The sequence below is a fragment of the Corythoichthys intestinalis genome, chromosome 7 (assembly GCF_030265065.1).
Source record: "Corythoichthys intestinalis isolate RoL2023-P3 chromosome 7, ASM3026506v1, whole genome shotgun sequence".
In the NCBI taxonomy this organism is placed as follows: domain Eukaryota; kingdom Metazoa; phylum Chordata; class Actinopteri; order Syngnathiformes; family Syngnathidae; genus Corythoichthys; species Corythoichthys intestinalis.
In genome coordinates this window covers 36,231,208-36,255,552 of record NC_080401.1, presented here as the reverse complement: position 1 = coordinate 36,255,552, position 24,345 = coordinate 36,231,208, and the positions used below count along the sequence as shown (strand labels likewise).

Here is a 24,345-nt window from a genome sequence, read left to right as displayed (position 1 = left end):
CGACTTGTGCGGAAATTCGGGTTACGTGGCCAGCATAGAAACGGAACTCGTTCATAACACGGGGACTACCTGTACTTTGCAAGTGATTCTGGACCTCCAATTTTCGTTCAAATCTATTGTACGTTTCTTGATGATATCTCTGTGAAATGGGTCTAAAATTTTATTCATTATGGTCTTAAAAAAGCTTTTAAAGACTTAAATTTGGCTTGTTGAACCCTGCAGAGATCCTGAAAATTTACTAATCTTTTTAAAGTGTCTTAAAAAGTCATTGAATTTTGACTAGTAGGTCCTAAATTCCTTGAAATTTATATTAGGCTGCCATTATGCTTCGTGTCTGAGAAATGTTCAGACATTCTAGGCCATTTTTTAGGGAGGGGTGAGATTTTCTGGAAATTCGCCCAATAATTTGGCATTCAATTCTGTTTTATGTGGTCTTAAACAGGTAGCTTACATTTCACGAGTTGAAAACTGTAGGAACCCTGGAAGGAAAATTAACAAATCATGAGTTTTTATGAGAGACAATATTGACTTTAATCAAAACTTACACATTTTTGGCTTGTTTTGTTTGTTTTATCCTCCAGATTGGATGCTTTGATATGAGAGAACTGCATTCTACTACAATTTCTGTTTATCTGTCTGTGACTAACTTTACTGCTGTAAGGCGTTTTTCTTACTTTTATTTGAATCTAATTTGTGTTAGAAAGTGTCACTCCGAGCACACCAAATTCAGATGAGGACAGCTTAGACAAACTTGTACTGTGGCATGCATGTTTTGGAAGTCTTGTGAATAGGAATGGTGAATAGGTGAATAGGTCGACTAACAGAATCCTAATTTGACTACACTAATAAAGTGTAAAGGGTGCTGTCCTGTCTAACAAGGAAACATGTTGACTTAAAACCTTTTCCTGTGTCCTCCCACAGCAACATTGAGGCCCGTACTTTCTACTTGTATGCCCTTCAGGGGCTTCCAGGTGTGGTGCGTTCAGGGAAATCTGCGCCAGCCACCAGAGACAACACAAGCAAATCCATAGAGGAAGTCTGGAGACCTCATAACAGGCACGAACCAGCAACCAAATATTCCTTTCCTTTCCAACCTGTCGCTATGTACTGAAGTACCATGTAATTTATGTATAGGTCCAGAGTGTACATGGCCGACCTAGAGTCGACACTGCATTACTCGCTTCGGGTGGAGCTAGCTGCTCATCCTGTCTTCACAGGAGAGGCACTGACTTCTCTCAGGAACTACATCTCGGTCTTGGCAAAGGTGGGGCAAATTAATTTATAAATTAGACTCATTAGTATCACATTAGTACCACATAACCCTTTGTAGGGCGTTTATTGGGCTCCGTGGAAGCACTAGACGTCCATTCCATTTTGACTGGAAGGGCTGGCAGAGGAGTCTAGCGGCGTCAATGTCAGCCAACGAGTTGAATACACTATTAAATTAACCTACAAAAAATATAACTTTAGAATGTTAATATGAGGTCTTTGTTTTTGTTCATTTTAATTTTACATTTTGTTTCACCAACAATTAATTTGTACATGTATTCATTAAAAATGGGAGAAAAAAATAATAACAAAATGCAATGAACTTGATAATAAACAATTATAATTTAGTTGGCATACATGAGCCAATATTTAAAAAAATAAAAGATTTTAAAAAGATCATAAATAGTCATTTGCCCTATAAAAGGGTTAAATATTTAATGCAAGTTGAATGGTTTTTACTTGCCTGTTGGGGGTGGGGGGTGGGTTTAGATCAGGGGACGTCTTCATTGATTCCTTTAATTGCTTGTTATCACTGATTTTTTTGGTTATTTACTCATTTAATATTAATAGTTTATTTAATGGTTTTACACCAACTGTCTGTGAAGCCGTTTGGAATCTGGTGAATTAAGGCTACTTAAATAAACGTGACTTGAATATTCACTATAAATAATAGCAAGACCTAATTTAAACGAGTAAAAAGTTGACTAACATTTACACCGTTTGAACTGCATTTGTTCTTTGATGCAATGTATTTTTTCAGCGCATTTTTGGGTGTTTGCGTGCCCAGAACATCTGCTTTATACAAACTGATACTGTAGTTAAAGCAGGTCACCACTAGATGGTGAGTGAGACAGCAAAATATCACCAACTCTATAGATGGATTTGTGGAACTGCATGAGCAAACCAGCTCAAGTTAATATGAGAAACTATGCAACGCAGTGTGTGAGTGACTGAAATGAGCAACCTCAATTTTGAACTAAGGGATTTAACGTACTTATTTTTTTTCTACAGTAACCTAAATAACGTGGTTCAATTTTTTTTTTTTGGGGGGGGGATATATATATATTCCTTACATAGAAAACATTGAAATAAGATTTCTTTACTAATTTTGGTCATTGGAGCTTATAACTAATAAACAGAAATACTTACATAGATCTAAGTAAATTTGGGCCTCATTTATATATAGTGGAAAACACTCACGTGACTTGAAATATAATTCTTTTTATGGCTGGGCTGAAACAAAATGGGTTGCGCGGTGTCTGTAACCAGGGTAAAACGGACAAATTGAAAATAGTTCGGGGACTTAATGTGCCATGAATCTGCTATGGCAGCATACAGACGTACTATCAAACACAACAGTTTTTTTGGCTTAAAATACAGGCGTTTACTTGAAAGAGGGGTGCAAGAGCAGAAACTGCTTTTTCAGCCTTGTCTGTGTTTTCCGCCATATACAAATATCTTTGGGATGTAACCATATCTGAATTATGAATATTACAGGTAGACATTTTCGCGGTATTAATCTCATTGTACAGTAATTATTCATTCCTTCATTTTCCATGCCGCTTTTCCTCACGATGGTCGCTGAGGTGCTGGAGCCTATCCCAGCTAAATTAGAATGATATTATTGTAAAACTTATAGTTTGACTGTTCAGTTGGAGGTGCAACACACCTGAATTTTTTTTTTTTTTTAACTTTTTATTAGGGCTGTCAAAATTATCGCGTTAACGGGCGGTAATTAATTTTTTAAATCACGTTAAAATATTTGACACAATTAACGCACATGTCCCGCTCAGACAGTATTCTGCCTTTTGGTAAGTTTTACAGCAAGGCTTTTTGTGCTGTCTAACAGCGAACTCTTGTGCTCGCTTTGCGACATGGTTTATTGTTTTCTTGCCAGTTCAATATGGCTGCACGACGTCTCGGGCTGACGCCTACGTTGTAAGGTTGAGCTTATATGATCTTTGGACAAGATTTGTCCGTAAGTATGGTTGTTGTAAAGAATGTACATATCATGTTAGTAAGCGAAATGTTATATTTTTGGTTGAGATGCTTTTTGTTTATGTTTAGTGAACCTGTATAGCGTGCTAAGCTAACGTTGTTGCTAATGCAATGCTTGTGTACTTTTTTTTGTAGTTTTACGACGGTCTAAAGAGGACAATGGTTTGAGGCCATTTTATTAATAAATCAGATGAAAAAGGAAGAAGTCTGATTATTAAGGCGTCGTTCACTAGCTGTCTAGCTTTGGAAAAAGTAGACGCTTCGGAGTGAGGACAGCATAGACAGATTTAAATGACAGTAGAGTGAAATGCCCACTACAGTCCTTATGTACCGTATGTTGAATGTATATATCCATCTTGTGTCTTATCTTTCCATTCCAACAATTTATTTTACAGAATATATAATTTACAGAAAAATATGGCATATTTTATAGATGTTTGAATTGCGATTAATTGCGATTAATTACGATTAATTAATTTTTAAGCTGTAATTAACTCGATTAAAAATTTTAATCGTTTGACAGCCCTACTTTTTATGTTTTGTGGGTTTTGTGCGTTTCGTTCTAGTCTTGTTTCTAGTGGTGTCACCACATATCGATATAGTGACATATTGCAATACTTTATCATAAAGATACACGATAATATCGGCTACCGATAATTATCGGCCGATAATGGCAATTATGACGTCACACAGATAATACAGATAATAAAAAAGTCAACCGATAATGCAATCCGATAATTATATACTTGATTTAGCCTCCAAATGTGCGCAACCAAGCAGTTTTCTCCACTTCTTCACTGCCGCCTGCTCAACCCCTCCCCTCTCTGAAGCCCCTGTGGGAGGAGGGGTTTAGGAGTACGGCGTCATAGAGGAGGCGGTGTTACACATCAGTGTTGAGGCGCTCTCACTAGCGTGCGTTGCTTTTCCAGTGTGTGAAATGAAATAAACGACGCTCTCGCCATCTACAAAACAGTTCCTCGAGGCCTAAAGAAAGCGTCCTCATTGAACACCATTAGCACTAACCCAGCAGCCATTTAAAACTGCATCACAATGATTTTTGGAACGAATATGAGGCTGCTGCTAGCACGAATGCTAAAGCTATTGTTAACAAATAAACTATAAAGGAAGCTACGGGGCTTGTGACAATACAGAGACGCTGCGGTCCTCCCGGAGTCGGGGTGTTTGGGAATGCATCCCAAAGCGAGTGGTAAACTCCCATCTATGGCTAAACACCTCACGAGATCGATAGTTGACAAGTAGCTCTCTTCCGACGGAGCCCGCCGGTCCGGCAGGCCGCCGCCGCCGCCTCGCCCTAGGCGGGTAGAGCATGGGAGCAGAGCCATGCACCGAATGCGCCGCAGCGAGCGAGCGAGCGGGCCGGGGCGGGCGGATATCCGGTACGAACTTAGCTGCCGCCGCCACTCCGGTTCAAGACAGAGGCCTGGCGCGGGTGCTAATTTGGCAGCCGGGCGGACTGAAGGGCACAGGTGGGAGGAAATTCCCGAAATGACCCGATAGCCAAACCCCTGGATGAAAAAATAATGCAGTTTATACGACCACGATTCTTCGTGAAAGACATGCCGATCACATCAGTTTTACCACGGACATTTACACAGGTGATGTCAACAAACCATGTTTATCATGACGGCACAGTGGTTAGTTGATAATTGTAACATGCACCAAACGACACAAAGAAGTCATCCAGTCAGTAATGCATTCAGTACGCTTTAAATTTATGACGTCTTAATCAGATCATTCTTCTTAAATCTAGTCAAATAATTTTCCCCATCTTGTTTGAGTGTTGAAGACTAGTTGAATGCGCCAGATTATTCCACTTACTTGAACTAAATATTGCAATTTGTTCTTATTAAGCTCAAACATAAAAAAATAAGGTCATTCTTCACCTAAACCAGTGCTTCTCAATTATTTTCTGTCACGCCCCCCCAAGGAAGACGTAAATGTTTCGCGCCCCCCCAAACTCTCTGCCGCCACTGTAAATAGTATCATTTGTCTATAAAATTACTATTATAAATACGCATCTGCCTAACATTGTGTCCCTTTTTTCTAATAAAGAAAAAAAGTGACATAGATCAACTTATAATAAAGTATAACTTTATTATAAACATTGTTTTGTTTGTAACAGAGAAGACTTGATGTGCATCAATTTGCCTGAATTAAAAAAAAAAAACCACATCCAAACTAAAAAATACACTCAAGGTACATTTTTGACCATTTGATACAGAAAAATAAAATGTAATAAAATCAGTAAATAATACCAAATTAAAATTGATTAGAAACATTCACTCATGAGGACAATGTGCCAAAAAATTTGACCGAAAAAACAAATCTGAATAAAAGGGGGGGGGGAGTGTCCTTGGACAGGACCGTTTTTATTTTTGCTGCTCACAGTATTTACCTCCTTTGCAATGATGTGGAGTTATTTTTCAGTTAACATGCTAACAATGCTCACTGGCTTACTGATATAACACTGACAAAGCAGGACGATTGTTGGCAATATTCGGCACGTTTTCACTGAAAAAATCAAGCGGCTTAACAATGAGATTGGGGTCTAATGTCTTTAAGTGGCGTCTTAATTGATTTGGCTTCTTGCTGTCTGCTATAATTATTTTTAGACACAGTAAACAGTGGTCTTTCATCATCACCCACTGTATTAAAAGTCAAAGCTAAAAGGCAAACGGCACGAAAAAAGCGCATTCACGGCGGCCGAGGTAGAACCGTAGGTGAGGGCAGTCGTCGTGACGATCCCAAGCCGAAAATGGCACTTCTCGAGCGGCGACGTGAGAACCGGACAAGACAGTGGGTCGCTGCGTGAGTGAGTCCGGTCGGAAAACGGCTTTCGAAAACGGCGGTGGCACACTGCTCTTCAGAAGTTCATATCTGTTGTCTGTGTGTGCTGAGTGCTCTTCCTTAGTTCAAAAATACTGCGCGCACTCTGAAAATGAGAGCGCCACTGCCACCTACTGAGTGGATGTGCAAGTACACTTTATTCCAGTACGGCAAAAAAAAAAAAAAAAACACATAAAACATGTTCCCCGAGGTCACATGCGCCCCCCCTGGCATTGCTCTGCGCCCCCCCAGGGGGGCGCGCCCCACTATTTGAGAAGTACTGACCTAAACCAAGAAAAAATTGCTTTCAAATAATGTTTTGAACCACACATATTCTTGAATAAAGAACATTTCTGACAAGGTTTTTTTTTTTTTTTTTTTTTTTTTTTTTTTTTTTTTTAGGATTATGTATAATAATTTATTGCTTAAAATAAGGCTGTTAATCTTATTTTCAGCTGGCCATTTTTCTTCAAGAAATCTGAGTGAAATATACTTGAAGTGCTGGCAGTTAATTTAACTTATTTCCAATAGATTTACACTGAAAACAAGGGACTTTAACTAGTCTTAAGGAGCTGTGTTTTTGCTGTGTAGTAATGTTATACTTTAGGAATAACATACTTTTAAAGCCATTTTTGTGCAACTTATGTATTTACTCTGTAAGTAATTGTTGCCAAAAGTTTACCATTACACAATGTCAGACAATCTGTCTTTATTTAGATGTTGGAATTTACTACTACTACTACTTGTTCACATTTGATGTTGAAAAAAAAGAGCAATATTATTTTTGCACAGCAATATTTTCTCTTGTGTATACTTTAAAATTTTACATAAATCTTTAATAAAATTATCGGCTTGACATTATCGGTTATCGGTTGGAACGAGGAGGAAATTATCGGTTATCGGTATCGGCTGAAAAATGCATTATCGTGCATCACTACTTTATCAGTTGGTCATCGATATGCTCCCCTCAAGAATCAATTAAACAGTTTTAAAGAGTGTCACTGTTTACTAAAGGAACCGACAGGTTGATACCAACATTTTCCACTACAAAAGTGTCTGTTAATAAAAACACTTTTTTACAGAAGTGTCGCAATAATAATGTGTTGCTGGATATGTTTACAGAAATGTTGCACTGAAATATTCTCATTGTATGTGAGGGAAAACAATCATTTTTGACTGATTGTCCGTGAAAGTGCAAAAAAAAAAAAATTAAGTTTTTTTTTCCTGGTGGAAATAGCTTTATTCCTCTTTAATGTTATATCCTAGAAAATCATTTATTGATTTGTGTTGATAATTCTTTTATCATGGTATAATCGTTATCATGAGCCTTGTATTGCAAATCGTACAGTACCATGAGGAACCCTGAGGTTCTCACTTTGCACCCCTACTTCTATCCCCGTCCATCCAATGTTTAGATTTATATGATCCATAAAGCTTTGCTGCTGCAGCGGCCCTGCCAAGCATGTGATGTGTACCATAGCCGGTCCAAAACTGAATATTGACCTATGGGGCATCATTCTATATCAAGAATAGACTACGCCTTGTTGAGCCACTTTTAGTAAATCCTGAGTATGTGTATAAATAAAAATGTTAGCCTAATGTTTCTCAGGTGATTGAAAAGAGGAGGCTTAAAGACTCTCATGGCCATTGTTGACCCTCTTGATTTTGGCTCCCTGGGGTATTAAAACATGGCCGCGACTGACCAGCTTTGCATTGGTGCGGCCTCATTAGTAGCAAAACCTCTCTGGTATACCCCAAAGCACTGCTTGCCACTCCTCCCCAATGATACTTCTGGTACTTCTAACTGTCCACAAATATTTCCCTTGGAGTTGCCTGTTTTTTTAATCCTTTTTTTTTTTTCCCTTTTCCTGCTTTGCCAACAACGTCTTCCGTCCTCGAAGTGTGCCAGCTAGCAAGGCAAACCTGTTGTGATGATGAGATCTGACCTGCTAGCCTCGTCCCTATTGGCCACGCACCAGGCTGTCTCACTGCCACCAATCTCTCTGATTATATCTTCCCTCTCTAGGGAGGCCTTGTAGCAAGCTGCTGCGCGCTGCCGTGCGTGTGACTGCGTGGGCCACGCGCCGTGGCCTCCCATTAGCTCCCGTTTGTTTAGTCAATAGCAGCAGGTCCCAGTGGTATTTTTAGCCCGCCGCCCCCTCCCCAAACGCAGCAGCCCAGCCGCCGGTTAGGGCTTTGTGCGGCTAAGCCGTCTGTCACGGTCGCCACTTGTGAGGGCTCTTGTTGACGTTTGACTGAACGCTCTCACGACAAAGACAATCCATTCATCCAGTTAGCTTGTTAGGCGCAGTTAATGGAAGGCAAGCGGGGTGCTGGTTCTGATCAGGCTCAAGGAATGGGGAGGCAAACCCATTAGTGGCAGCTTCCTCTTGGATTCGGTGTAAATTTAATTGAATGCTTTAAGTACAATGCTTTTATTTTGAATAACAGTTTTGCATGCAGGTGACAAATATAGGTTGGTAACGGAATGTCCTCTTGGATTAATGAGGCAATATGTAGAAATGTGACACCTGAGCTGTGTGTGAGTCATGTCATTAGATTAAAAGTGACTAATGGTGTCTCATCGTCACAAGCTGGCGGCACGTTGCTCAGCTCAGTTAACGTTCTAATTTGAGCAACTTTATTCGTCCCGAGGCTGTTAACCCCTTTTGAAGGCACTCATTGGCTGCCATTGACGGCACTAGATGTTTGACTGGAAGAGGCTGGCACCGGAGGTTTTTATTTTTATTTTTATTTTTTAAGCCACCAGAAATAGTCACAAGAGCAAGTCATTATTTTTGGTAATTAAAGCAATTAACTTTAAAAACCACTAAAACCAACCGTATTACATAATTTTAATAATTCTTATATATAAATTATATATTTTTTGTAATAACATTTATGAATTAATAATAAATTAGGTGGGGTTTTTTGGGGTCAATTTTAGCTTACATTATGTGATTTTTATTATTAGATACTAGCATTTCCGTAAGATAGCTACCTCAATAACTTGACACAACCTAAAAACATCCTTTACAGCACATTTACACATTAAATATATAATTCCACTGCTCTTAATTGTCTACCTAAATTCCCTAAAGCAGAACATTTTTGGAAATAATAAAAACTGGACTTAATTAATGGGTTCCGTAAACAATGCAAAAAAAAAATACAAAGTCACATCAGTGTGTCAGACGAAAACAAATCGGTGTTTTTGGGTGCCTGATGATGTGGATGTTTTTCTGTTAGTACGGCTTACTGTGACATAATATTATGCTATCGTAAAGACTGTGCTTAGATTTGTTAGTCTTAATCTCCCTTTGTCCAAGAATTCTAAGAAATATTTGTTATTCACCATCAAACATTTTATTTCATTCCATCTAAGCATGTTCACACTGGCTTGCTCTTCCTATTTGCACACATCCATAATATTTTACTAGATTTACTGTCTTGTCGGACTGGAGCCGGATTTATGAATCCTTTCTACATGTATATGAGGATTAAAAAAAAGTGGATCTTGGGATGCATGAGAGCATTAGAGGGAGGTTTTTAGGGATTACACCGCCAACTTGTTTTTCTTGAAAGAAGCCCGCAGGGGCAACAAATAAAGGGAGGAAGGGAGGGGGTCTAAAGCAAGCATGTGACGGTTGCAGCCTAAACATAAAGATGATGCACTTTTATTGGAATCCTGTCATAGCCTAACAGTAAAGTGGAAAATGTGCAAACTGTTTTTCTCAAAAATCAGGAATGCATTAAGACAATGGAGTATTTAGGCCAGGGGAATGTCAAAGCATCACACACATAAAAAAAAAATGAGCACATTAAACTCTGCCCGTATTTTTTGCATGGTGCCTAGCCAATGTTGCTTTGACCGATTCACACCATCCTAATGCCAAAATGTCTCTCGATGCAGGCTATTCGTCAGAACCCCAAAATTCGCAGTTTGCCCAGTTTTTTTTTCCCCCTGACAAATAAAATTATTGTAAATGTATCTTTTTCCGCCTATATTTCATTCACATAACAAAACTATCATAAACCAAGATTATGTACAGTCGTATAAATATTTGACAAAAGCATCTCCATTCGTTTTCAAAGGCCTCATTCATTTAAAATGGCACGTTCATAGTTCATTGCTTTTTACCTGAAAAAAATTAACTGAAAAAAACATGCAAATGCCCCAGTACTTCAGGAACATACCCAAAATCAATCGGAAGTGACCAAAAATGTACAGGAAGTGACCTGGAATTGCCCCAAAATCAACGGGAAGTGACCAAAAAATTACCCCAAATTAAGCGACCCAAATTCTAAAGGAAATGAATTGAAATTAGGGATGCAGCTATCGAAAATTTTAGTAATCAAGTATTTGACTGAAAATTCTATCGAGTCATTTTTTTAGGTAAAGAGCAATGATAAATATACATGAGAAAACAAGACATTTTACCTATTATTGAACCATTTTCGGAGATCAATGTCTTTAATTTAGATTTACATGGTTGAAAACAGCCAACAATTGCATCTAAGATGTGACTAGAAAAAAACAACAACATTCACTGCTTTCACTTAAAAACCTTAAGATCTTATAACAGAAAAATTCTTATTTCTTACCTAAAAATGTCATTTAGCTTGATAACACACATCACTTAAAAGTCAAGTGTTTTTCACACGTGTTTCAATTGAATTTCCTATTGTATCAAACTATTTTTAAGTTCTAGTTAAGTTTTAAGTTAGTCTAAATTGTAAGTCCTGATAGGATTTTGAGTTTTTGCAATGTTCAAAATTAAATTTATGATACCTGCTGTATTGGAGCATATTAGGCACCAGTGCTACTTGATATTTTAACCAGCAATGACTACTGAGCTAAAATTGACATTTAGCTTTAATATGTTTTCATTTTATTCAATTCAATTCAATTTTATTTGTATAGCCCTAAATCACAACAAGGTTGTCTGCATGCTTTATACCCTCATCACTTAATAGCGCTGTGTTTTTACAGATTAAATAAAACCTGTACATAAGACACATTAGCCACGCATCGACAGTAGTTCTAATTAATAGAAGCCTAGCCCTCCGCAGTGTTAACGTTACATTAGCAAGGTACAGTAACGTTAATCTTATTTATGAGCGCTGAGATGTCTACTGCTTTAAGATGGCGGCTGTTTACCAGCGCCGGCGAATCTGTCAATTTGCATCTAGTTCTATATACATATGCTAAGGCCGCCGAGTCTGTCATTTCGCATCTAGCTCCATATACATGTGATATTTATGAGACACATCAGATGCTACCTCGGTTGCATCATGCGGGCGTAGTTTGTAGCAACGTTGGCAAACCTTGTAGAGGTGTTGGTGCCTCTACGCGTCAGCGTGCGTCAGCGCGTTGTCCCGCATTAAAAGTAATCTGGGCAAAACATGATGCTTAGAGCTGGCAAAATTAAACGATTCCTAAAATTACTCGGATCAGTTTTTAAACTCGAGTTACTTGAGTATTTGTTTCAGCTCTAATTGAAATAAATGATGTGAGGAAAGAATATACTCTCACATCCACCTGTTTAGATTTGAAATGGGACAAATGTGATTAAAGAATAGACTTTGATCTGTAATTTTTAGAGGTTATTCCGTTGTATGACTGTAATTTGGACAAGCACACTTTCCCCTAAATCCAGCACCTTTTTGTACCCCATCAGTGATGAGTAAATCACATGACCGTAAGGGTTCAGCACCATGACCCATTGGAACACGGTGAGCTTCTGATGCGATCACTGCAAGAACAGAGACATGAATAGTGTTGCTTTGGTGATGCTTCGCTAAGCCCATTACTGGCAAACACCTGCCTCTTCTCTTCTGCTTAAATTCATATGACTGTTTAATGAGCTTTTCTGACTGGCTGTTATTCAGACCTCCGATCCACACCTAAACCCATTAGGTCACTTTCTCAGTAGCGGACACAAGGAACACAAGGCTCCTTTGTTTGTCCCTCACACACGCCGACAAGAGCCTTGATGTTCTTTATATGAGTGCGACAAAACAGCATCTATTAGGAAATATTGGCCAACTAAAATTTATGATCTTTCATTATTTTTGCTGCGGTTAGGAACATCGGCAGCCTTCCAAACATTCCAATATCTTGAATTTGTCTCGTACGTATAAAACTGTCAAAAAATATGCAGCGCCCAAACCAGTCTGCGAGGGTTAAGTTAAGTGGTGTGACTTCCAGATCCTGTTAAAGTGTGATGAATTGAAGCACGAGATTGTCCCCATATGCAGGTGCACTTAGGTGAACAGATGGCAGCGACAAATAAAAAGGAGTACATTTTTGGATGACGTTTTCTAAATCTCCTCTGAGACTCGTAGCCGGATCTGTTTGCAGTTGGCAAGCACTCACGCTAGTAACTTTGATTTAAAAATACCTGGAGTATATTAGAAGAAAGATTTGAAGCAATTAAAGAAGAGGTTTCCATGGTAGCGTTCAATTGCAAAAGGTTGTAAAGTGTTTATTTGTGAGCAACATACTGTAAACCATTCCAAGGTTAATTGTAAGAACAGGAAGCACATTTAGCAGACAGTTACTAAAGTCTAAAGTCAGTCTTTTGTTAGCGTCTTAAGTGTGAAGACACACTTAACACTTTGTGTTTTGTCTGTCATCACTGCTCTCAGACGTCCATCACATGGATTTCCTCCTCGCCGCGTTCCCAGTTTTGCTAGCTTCCGTGTCATGTTTCCTTCACAGAGCATCGCCATGGTAGCGACAGTTTGAAAAGACCTAAACACACCTTGTATGAAAGGGCTCACCCCTCCTAGCATGTTTGTTGGGTGTTTGTTAGTAGCTCGGGAAATGAAAGCAGCTTAAAGGGAGAATTCTTCTAGAAGGTGCTGAGATTTAAAAACACGCACCATAACTCAAGTGCCGCTCATAAATGTTAGGAACAACATTGTCAGGGATTTTTTTGGCAACTATTAATCAAGTGATTACACTGCTGATTCAGTGCAATTTGTGTGCATCAGTATTGCTCTGGAAAGATGAGGGAGGTGGTTATTGAAGCTAAGATGGTGCATGATTTCTGATAGCACAGTATTTTCTTGTTTATATAGACTGCAAAAACACAAAATCTTGAAGGTCTTGAAGGTGGAAGTTTCTTTAAGTTGTATTTTTAGCTGTTTTTTTTTTTATTTTATTCTAAGACCTATTTCAGCAAGACAAAACTGTTTTAAAGGGAACCACGGATTGAAAGACATGTAGTGCTTAAAAGATAAATGTTAGTACCAGTTACAATAATTTGATATTAAACCCTTCTTAATGTTTTCGTTTTGATAAAAATTGTAAAATTTTAAACCAAAAAATTAACTATTAGGTCGCCATTGTTGTTGACGTCGCAGGGCGATGACGTCATAGGGCCACGCTGCCGGGCTTCCACAGTGTCACTTTCACTATGTAAGGTTGCGATTTAAATATGGCACAATCTGTCAATGGCGAGTTTTAAATTAGAGCTCAAGCCAATGAGTGCGTTTGGTCCCTTGACTGACGCCGTAGTTTTCCTTTTATTTCACAGTGGGTTGTAAGTCAGAGAGAAAGGCAAGTGGACACAGGTGTCAGATTCGTAGCTCGGACCGTTTAATGGCACAAGCTTTGGCAACTCCTCCTCCACAACATACAATTAAACATAAGTATCATATGATGAAAATACAACAAAAATAATATTCATACATTGTATTCCCAGTGCGGAGCACTGCGGGCACCGTTGTGCCTTATGTTCAATTGTATATTGTGAAGGTAAGACACCTGATAATGACTCCCAGCATCATAGTTTGTATATTGTGACTAAATATTGCCATCCAGTGTGTTTGTTGACATTTATACAGTGAGGCAAATAAGTATTTAGTCAACCACCAGTTGTGCAAGTTCTTCTACTTGAAAAGATAAGAGAGGCCTGTAATTGTCAACATGGGTAAACCTCAACCATGAGAGACAGAATGTGGGGGAAAAAAACAGAAAATCACATTGTTTGATTTTTAAATAATTTATTTCCAAATTAAACTGGAAAATAAGTATTTGGTCACCTACAAACAAGCAAGATTTCTGGCTGTCAAAGAGGTCTAACGTCTTCTAACGAGGTCTAAAGAGGCTCCACTCGTTACCAGTATTAATGTCACCTGTTTTAAGTCATTATCGCTATAAAAAACACCTGTCCACAATCTCAGTCAGTCACACTCCAAACTCCACTATGGCCAAGACCAAAGAGCTGTCGAAGGACACCAGAGACAAAATTGTAGACCTGCACCAGGCTGGGTAGACTGAATCTGCAATAGGTAAAACGCTTGGTGTAAAGAAATCAACTGTGGGAGCAATTATTAGAAAATGGAAGACATGCAAAACCACTGATAATCTCCCTCGATCTGGGGCTCCAAGCAAGATCTCACCCCATGGCGTCAAAATGATAACAAGAACGGTGAGCAAAAATCCCAGAACCACACGGGGGGACCTAGTGAATGACCTACAGAGAACTTGGACCACAGTAACAAAGGCTACTATCAGTAACACATTGCGCCGCCAGGGACTCAAATCCTGCACTGCCAGACGTGTCCCCCTGCTGAAGAAAGTACACGAACAGGCCCATCTGCGGTTCGCTATAGAGCATTTGGATGATCCAGAAGAGGACTGGGAGAATGTGTTATGGTCAGATGAAACCAAAATAGAACTTTTTGGTAGAAGCACATGTTCTCGTGTTTGGAGGAGAAAAACTACTGAATTGCATCCGAAGAACACCATACCCACTGTGAAGCATGGGGGTGGAAACATCCTGCTTTGGGGCTGTTTTTCTGCAAAGGGACCAGGACGATGGATCTGTGTAAAGGGAAGAATGAATGGGGCCATGTATCGAGAGATTTTGAGTGAAAATGTCCTTCCATCAGCAAAGGCATTGAAGATGAGACGTGGCTGGGTCTTTAAGCATGACAATGATCCCAAACACACAGCCAGGGCAACAAAGGAGCAGCTTCGTAAGAAGCATTTCAAGGTCCTGGAGTGGCCTAGCCAGTCTCCAGATCTCAACCCCATAGAAAATCTGTGGAGGGAGTTGAAAGTCCGTGTTTCCCAACGACAGCCCCAAAACATCACTGCTCTAGAGGAGATCTGCATGGAGGAATGGGCCAAAATACCAGCAACAGTGTGTGAAAAGCTTGTGAAGAGTTACAGAAAATGTTTGGCCTTCGTTATTGCCAACAAAGGGTACTTAACAAAGTATTGAGATGAACTTTTGGGATTGACCAAATACTTATTTTCCACCATGATTTTCAAATAAATTCTTTAAAAATCAAACAATGTGATTCCCCCCCCCCCCCCCCCACACACACACACACACACACACACATTCTGTCACTCATGGTTGAGGTTTACCCATGTTGACAATTACAGGCCTCTCTAATATTTTCAAGTGGGAGAACTTGCACAATTAGTGGCTGACTAAATACTTATTTGCCCCACTGTAAGTTGCTAAAATATTTAAATAGAGTTTGACGAAAGTCTGAGTAAGTTTTATGTATATTTTGCATATCTATTTTGATTGTGAATGCCAGTTCTCTTTGCATTGTTGTTTAACTGTATATGAATAGGGCTTCAGTAATACAGACTGAAGCACTTTTCTTTTTGTGAACATTTTTTTGAGAAGTATGAATATTATTGTTGTTGTTTTGTCACTAAATGATACTTATGTTCAACTGTATTTTGTGAAGAAAGAGTTGCAGAAACTCATGCCAATAAACAGCATGGTCCGAGCCTGTGTCCACTCGCCTTTCTCTCTGCCTTACACCCCTCTGTGGAATAAAAGGAAAACTACGGCTTCAGTCAAGGGACAAAACACACTCATTGGCTTGATCTCTAATTTATTTAAAACTCACCATTGACACCTTGTACCGTATTTCAATCACTACCGTACATTGTTAAAGAGCAACACGATGGATGTCCGGCAGCGTGGCCATATGACGTCACCGCCCTGCAACGTGAACAACAATGACGACCTTCCCACTTAAAATAATTTTTAACATTTATTAAAATATCAAATTATTATAAGTCGTTCTAACATTTATATTTTGGATCTGCATGTCTTTCTATCCGTGGTTCCCTTCAAGTCATCCGCCGCTATTGCCAATAATTGAAATCCAATTAGGCTGTATTGGTTGAACGAGATTGTTCCGCTCAAGTGGATCTACAAGGATAGATGTCCAATCCATTTCAACTGGGACAGACAGTGAATGATCACTGACTCACTAGAAACCTGTTTAAGGTTGAAAAAAATATATATATTGAGGAAGCACTGTTAAAGGGACAACACCTTGTATAAATAACATTTATGTAAAAGACGGTTTCTCAAACTACTTAAATGTGCAAATGGAAAATTTCTTCGACCGCTGATAATGGGATAGCGTGGCTCAATGATACAGACCTTTTAAGTTTCAAGATTTGGTCGGGAGACTCCCGATTTTGACCCCAATGCTCACGCCTCACGATTAGAAAGCCAAATCTCCCGATTTTCCAAAAATGTCAATTTTTTTTACGTTTTTGTCACCGTTTTGTAACGATACCATTCGGCCCGATTCGGAAAGTGACCAACAACGAATAGCCTGGCCGTCTCCGACTTCCCTGCCCTCCCTCCCCTTCAGAGCTGGAAAAGCCCAACCAAACATCTGACAGGGAGGGAAGAGGCGAAGCACCACCGACTTCCCAAGATGCTGGCACTAATAAACCGGCTTTTAGACTGGTTCAAGTCTTTATTTTGGAAGGAAGAGATGGAGCTGACCCTGGTCGGCCTCCAGTATTCGGGAAAAACGACGTTCGTCAACGTAATTGCCGTAAGTCTTACCTGCCAGCGATAGCTAACTAGCCTAATGCTAATAGCATTAGAGCTAATGATGGGAGAACGATGACGAGGAAGAAGTCGCTGCTTTACTCTGTGTTTTCGTGGATCAAACATCATGGAATATTAAACCACTGCGGTCCTACCCCCACAATATATGAATTTAAGTGAGAAAGCGTATCGTTACTTACTTGAAGTTTAATCATTTAGATTCGCTATTATGCTAAAGCTAAAGTGTATACTATACACTTTATTACATTATATCATTATTACTGTGCTGAAACAAAAAATATAAAGTTTCAATTCTAGGTTACAGTTCAATTAAAAAACTGCCATGACAAAGATACTTTTAAAAACAAATATGATTAATTTTCTAAATGATGTAATTAATGTTTTTAATCTTGCTGATTTAGTCTGACGAAACCCTAATTGGAGGTATGGTTGATGAGATGAAGAGGCTGCTGAGGAAGCTGATGTCCAAATTTGTGCAAATGGATGTGATCAGGAAAGCTGAGGATATCCTAGATGTTGATTACAGGAACAAGGAGAACTGGCATGACGGTTCCGAAGATGAGCACGATGTCCTCGTGCAAGCAATTTATTAATACTTTGGGTGTGAAAAGATTTGTTGTTCATTTGTTTCATCGGGGTCTTTTTGCTGTATTTGGTATATTTTAGATTTAGCAGTATCACATGATGCCAGACAATAAATACATGGAGCAAGTTGAAGACTATCTCTGATGCCACCAAAAAGAGGTTCTTTGACAGTGTAGTTAATTTTTACACAAGTGTTGTGACCAAAATGAACTTGAAAAAAAATGGTTGCATTTTGTCTTAGCGATTGTCGCGCGCGCGCGCGTCATCGGGATTGGCAAACAGAAATCTCCCTATTTGCAATTTCTACAACTTAACAGGTATGATGATAGAGTAGTCGTCACCCAACCCAGAGGTGTGGGTTCGATTCTCTGCCCTGATGAACTTGCCTAAGTATCCTTGAGCAAGATACTGAACCCCATATTGCTCCTGGTGCTGCGTCACCAGTAGGTGGATGGCAGTGTAAAGCGCCTTGAAAGGTGGAAAAGCGCTATACAAGTATAACACCATTTACCAATGGAGAAAATAATGTTTAAACACAAAAAATGGCATCGCTTATGAGCACAGCCACTTTTCAATTTTTCGAACAGGATTATTTCTGCTGGGATGCACATGATCAAAGTGTTTGTCCTTTTAAATAAAAATAACCTCTCAACGACAAAAAATGATAAAATGATCTATTTTTGCTGTCTTATTTGAATATTCTTGACATTTTGATTATATTTACTGTGCAATGCAGGCCATTTCATGATAAATGTTGTGGATCGACAAAAGACGACATTTGGTATAAATATACTCAAGGTCGTTTTATTATTTAGTACTTTGTCTAGTGCACTTTGTTGTATAAATCTTGGAACTGACATGTGCATGTTGGAGGTGGCTCAGAGTCCTGTCAATATGACCTCCCTATTTACTAGAGGACCTCTTGACCTTGCCTGCCTTGGTTTAAATGAACATTAACATGCAATTTTTTTGCAAAACTATTTATTTGGATGAGCTAAATATGACATCCGGTGTTCTGTGTTTTTTGCAGTACTTCCCAGGCCGCCCCATACTGATGAACCTGTTAAAGTCCCTCAGTTTATGGTTAGACAACCAAACTGGTGACCAAGTTTCATATCAAGCGTTCAGTGAGATCTTGGAAAATTCTGTACAGGTGAGTTTTGACTGAAGCATTCCAAATGTTGCTGCCTTGTCATACCTTACTCTTTCCAATGCAATGTATTATTGTTAATTGTTTGGGGCAGTGGAACTAGCTTCCAGTTCTATTTTGACTTTTCAATATGTAAGGCTTTTGTATGGGGCAATTCTCCAGTTTGCGCATCCCTTGCTAATTGAAAGAGTCACTTACTCGGATCATTAGCTTTTAGCCAGCCAAATCAATGGATCAATGAATCGATGAGAATGTATGAATTAACTTCACTTCCGAGGAAATGGACTTTTTGCACGCCCAAAATCTTTACTATTGACATGTGAGTAACCCTGTCAATCACGGCCGCGACGGCAATTGAGGGCGGCGAGAAAAACGACTTTGTGTCAGAGGGAATATGTTGTCGTATTCAGTCGCAGCCCGTGGTTAAATATCCGGACTGCCCGTGTTCATTAGCGCAGGGCTCAGCCATTAACCTGAGATTGACTTCTCATTGATCACGAAAACTACACAGAGCAGCTTTCATTAAGTTGGTTTGGCAATGCAATAATAGAACGACAAAACGGCGGTTCTTCTTCAAATTTAATTCCTTTTGTCGTGTTTTCCTTCCTCGCAGGTTCCAGATGCCGCCTTGCCTGAGGGGGTGAGGTGGGTAAGTTGCCAGGGGTCACAACCCCACCTCAGACGTTACCCATGTGGCATGTGGACTCTTTTCCACCTGCTCACAATACAGGCTAAGAAGTTTGGTGGCTCAGGTGCGCACAATTTACGTTTACTTTTTCTTACAAAGGGCCATTTAAAGTTGACAAGGGTACGAGTGGGGGGTTTAGAATATGTTTGAGATGGGGGATGCTGTCTAAAAATTAGCCTCTTTTCACAGTGACCTAATTTAAAGCTCACACATAGACACAAATGCTTTCAGACATCCAGTATAACTTTGGACTAATATACACTCCCCAACTTTTAGTCACCGCTGCAATGAACCTAATTGTGACTGTGTGAAAAGCGATTATGTTAGATTAGTGGAATGTGAGTGGTTAATAAAACAAGGCAGATGACTGGAGGCTCCACTTCTAGTGGGGATGTTAATCTCTCTCCTCAACACACATACATGCACACATGCAGGGGTTAATCCCCAGGTTTATGGACCATCACGTGACCCGCAGATGGACTGGCCGAAAAGGGGTGTCCATCTGGTACCCCACGGCCCACCATCTCGCAGGATGTACAGTAGTACCCCTGATCACAACATAAACTTTATGCATGAACTCACACACTGAATGCAGTATTCCAGGTGTGAACCCTACACCCGGTCTTCCCATTGTCCTGACACGCGTTGTGCTCGGTTTATCACCCGGCAGGGCAGCTAAACCAACAACAAAAGTAAACTGCTGCTCCGAAAATATGTTTGTAGACTTTGGAGCTCCTGAGACAATAACCTGGCTGCCATTCACACAGAGGGTTAACTTGATTTAATCTCCAGATTGGATATAGATTATTCATCTCAATATGGGGTTAACCCAGCTCTCGGTGACTCCTGGCCCACATTAGCGTGGGAATTTAGAAAGCTGTGGCACAACTTTGCGATTAATGTACGTACTAAGCATTGAGATACTTTTCTGTCATCTCCACCTGAGGCAGCCAAACAATAAAACAACCAGTTTGAAGTGTGGTACGCAGATGAATCATTGTCCCAAGTACAGTTTAGTGATATTTAACTTTAAATTTAGAAAGTGGATTGATGAACGTTTTATGAAAGCTACAATTTAAAAAAGTTGCTACAGAAAATGGATGGTAGAATAATGTATAATAAATCAAAACAATGTTTTTTTTTGCCTGATAGCGCATTACAAAGCAAATCTGGAATTTTTGCGCAACACTATGAATGAATCTCCTTGCAGATCCCAAAGAGGTGCTGAACGCGATGACTGGCTACATTAGCAATTTCTTCGGCTGCAGACCATGCGCTGAACACTTTGAGAACATGGCCAAGGAGAGCCTAACAGAGGCCAAAACCTTCACTGACTCCATCCTGTGGCTTTGGTCCCGACACAATCGCGTCAACAACAGAATAGCAGGTAAGAGAGCATTGTTGGGTCCTTCAATGACCTTCATTATTATAGCATGAAGTTTGTGGGGAAGATTTTGGCTCCGCCCACCTCACGTGCTCAGTGGGTCGTGTTAATACGACTAGAGACAGCGCTGGGTGGTAGAAGCACGGATCCTCTGATCAGACACCAGCTGGTGATACGTCTTAGACCAACCCCCTCCAACCTTTGGTGTATCATCGGTCTCTGTATTACCCATTTTCTCCTCCAGTCGTACCTTCCCATCCTCATACATGTTTACTATCGCTTGTCCGTTTTCTCATTTGTCTCTCATCCTGATTTATTTCGCCCCTCCCCTCTTCACTCTCGCACACGTAAACTTGTCCTGCTTAGTCAGGATTTTGAGAACTTGAGTTGTGGAATTTTGAGAGACCAGTGTCATTCAGTTGATTTAACTTAGGGGTAGACAATAAGGGAAATTAGCCTCTGGCCCTCTGGGCCAGTGGCTTTTGAAGTTCACTGGCCCCACTATCAAAACCACTGGCCCAGGTCAACGCGTCAGTTATTGATTCCAATAATCACGAAAAAGAACAATTTGCTTGAATAACATTTTTTTTTTACTGGAGATTTAATGAAAAGTGCAGCAAAACGGTGCAAAAACATTAATCTAATGCAAATAATCCTATTCCAATTCCGTAATCGTATATAATGTACAGTATAATGTACAAACAAGATGCGTAGCCTAACTCGAGCAGCCAGTGGAATGCTGTCATCCCACACAGATTTTTAGTCCATTGGTCACATGACCAGGGAGTTTATACGTTAAAATGATGTTTATAACTTTTATTATTTTATTATTATTATTTTTTTATGTCATGTCGGTGTGTAACAAACTGGCATAAGGCGTCAGAATTTACCTGTTTTCATCAACCCGGAACACTAATAACCCAACCAGAAATATGAAAAAAACCAAATCGACTACACTGAATACCTACATAGTATAATTTTTTCAGGAAACAAATACACACAGAAAAAAACATTTTTTTCTTGGGAACTCCGGGGGAGGGGGGCCGCGGGAGAGCCCCGTGCCTGGGCGGCGCTTTCGTGTTTTTTTTCCCCCCGGTGCTTGGCCAGGTGCTGGGGTTTTCAGAAACATGTCGTCCTGTTGTATAATGTTAGGTGGGTACTAAAATACTGACTATCAATCATCAGCAGTAATCAGGTTGCGCGCGTTCATGTGGGAGTGAGCGAATGAGGAGAGCAATGGCTGCTGCTGCTGCATAGACTAAAGGTTGTCTTGATCAAGATAGCGTAACATCCTCAAAAAATGGCACCTCTGGGAATTAAGGTGAAGTGAGATTTTTTTTTTTTTTTTTTAATCAACGCATTATTTTTACTGGCCCCATCAGGCCAGAGGTGGGAGCATTCTGGTGGCCCTGACGGTTTTAAAAGTACATCCAGGCCACCGGGCCAATTACGTTGTCGACCCCTGTAACTTGGCACATTCCCATACAAACAATTCTTTGTAAAATATATACAGTGGGGCAAATAACTATTTAGTCAACCACTAATTGTGCAAGTTCTCCCACTTGAAAATATTAGAGAGGCCTGTAATTGTCAACAAGGTTAAACCTCAACCATGAGAGACAGAATGTGTAATAAAAACCCAGAAAATCACATTGTTTGATTTTTAAATAATTTATTTGCAAATCATGGTGGAAAATAAGTATTAGGTCAATACCAAAAATTCATCTCAATACTTTGTTATGTACCCTTTGTTGGCAATAACGTAGGCCAAACGTTTTCTGTAACTTTTCACAAGCTTTTCACACACTGTTGCTGGTATTTTGGCCCATTCCTCCATGCAGATCTCCTTTAGAGCAGTGATGTTTTGGGGCTGTCGTTGGGCAACACGGACTTTAAAAATCAAACGATGTGATTTTCAGTTTTTTTTTTTTCCATATTCTGTCTCTCATGGTTGAGGTTTACCCATGTTGACAATAACAGGCCTCTCTAATATTTTCAAGTGGGAGAACTTGCACAATTAGTGGTTGACTAAATATTTATTTACCCCACTCTAAAACTTCCTACTTGTCATACTAACTAAAGATTTCAAGTTGACAGTACAAATTCTTCCAATTTGTAGCTTACTTTGAACAGACCTAACTCATCATGTTAATATTGTGAACATTATTAACTAATTTAATTAACATGATAAATTATGTAGGATATATTTCTATGCCAGAGTAAACTGAATTTGAAATAATAAGTTCTGTAGAAAGGTTGCAGCTTCACTCTCGATGCCTTCCAAAGAACACATTGGCAATTGACCTGTCAGTCCGTGTGGTTACTTTAATTATCCATGCGCTCCACTGCTTATCGTTTGATCCCCTTTTGGAGCAAAATATTACATATTAACAAGAAATGACGAACAATTTACATAGAATGTTGAGTTCACATTACTTAAACTGGAGTCATTTTTACTTCAAAATTCAAATGAACATTGTTAACTTGTTTTCCATCAAGACTTGACTTTTATTATCACCTGTTGCTTTGTATTAACTTGACCGCCATTTTAATTCCTATTGGTTTTGATTGCGCTTTTTCAACTCACACTGGGTAAAATACACATTTGTGTCAGCATATACTCAGTCAAGTGCACTGTAAACACTCTTGTTTGACTGTATGACTAAAGTATATTACTCCTAAAAGAGCGAAAACCTCCTCCCTCGTCTTTGTTCCCCTGATTTTATTAGACCCGGCGTTGTCATTAACAGCCCACTTTGTTAAATGACTATCTTTTGTTTGTGCAGACCGCCCCCCTCTTCTATCACTGGGACAGCTTGTGTCCTGAACAGTGTGGGCCAACGGGACACCCGCCTCTGCGTGTGTCTACTCCCCAGACACTCAAACACTATTCAGACCCCCCAGACCACTGCTCACCGCTTCAATCCGTCTTTCCTCTCTTCCTGTGTCTTGAGTAGACCCCCCTGTTCCCCTGAGACTCATAACCTCAGCTTGACAAGTGATAGCGCAGCACCCCAGCAGGATGGCTCCCCCAGGAACCACCTCTCTTCCTACACACACACATACACAGCAATTCCCAAGTTATTGTGGGACAGCAGGTGGCAAACAGTATGACATGGGGGGTGTTGCTGCCTTAGTAGAGGGTAACTTGTTACCACTGGGGATCATCGCGGTGAATCAAAAGGAAAGAGAGGCAGCAAGGATGCAATCGTCTGAGGTTTTTCGGCAGTGAGTGACAGCGCACGTTCCGCTTTCTCAGACACGCGCCCCCTCCTCCGCCGTTTCTAAGTGAAGCTGTTGAGCCGGCCGCCGGCTCCGCCTTTCAGGAGCGGCCATGCATGAAAGAGGAGCGATCTGTAAAGCGGCTAAACAATTCATTTAGCTGGCAACAAAGAGGCCCCAGGGCCCTGTGATGCCTCCTCGTGCGGGCCGCATTAAGAAGGGTGACAGAGTCTCAGTCCTGTTGCTGCTTGTCAACAGGCTGAGCGGGAGATGCATTTTACTGTCGGGCTACAAGAATTAATTGACTAATCGATGATCAAATGAATGGACAGCAATTTCTCATAAT

General features: G+C 40.0%; 1 protein-coding gene across 1 annotated transcript in view; it reads left to right on the top strand.

Annotated features, from left to right (window-relative positions):
- qsox1 (quiescin Q6 sulfhydryl oxidase 1) overlaps nt 1–24,345 on the top strand; it is a 55,961-nt gene that overhangs the window by 17,243 nt on the left and 14,373 nt on the right. The window contains exons 7-11 of the mRNA XM_057841483.1: nt 922–1,056; nt 1,135–1,264; nt 18,586–18,708; nt 19,319–19,457; nt 20,604–20,780. Coding sequence (XP_057697466.1) covers nt 922–1,056; nt 1,135–1,264; nt 18,586–18,708; nt 19,319–19,457; nt 20,604–20,780 — 704 coding nt within the window. The remainder of the gene's footprint in view (nt 1–921; nt 1,057–1,134; nt 1,265–18,585; nt 18,709–19,318; nt 19,458–20,603; nt 20,781–24,345) is intronic.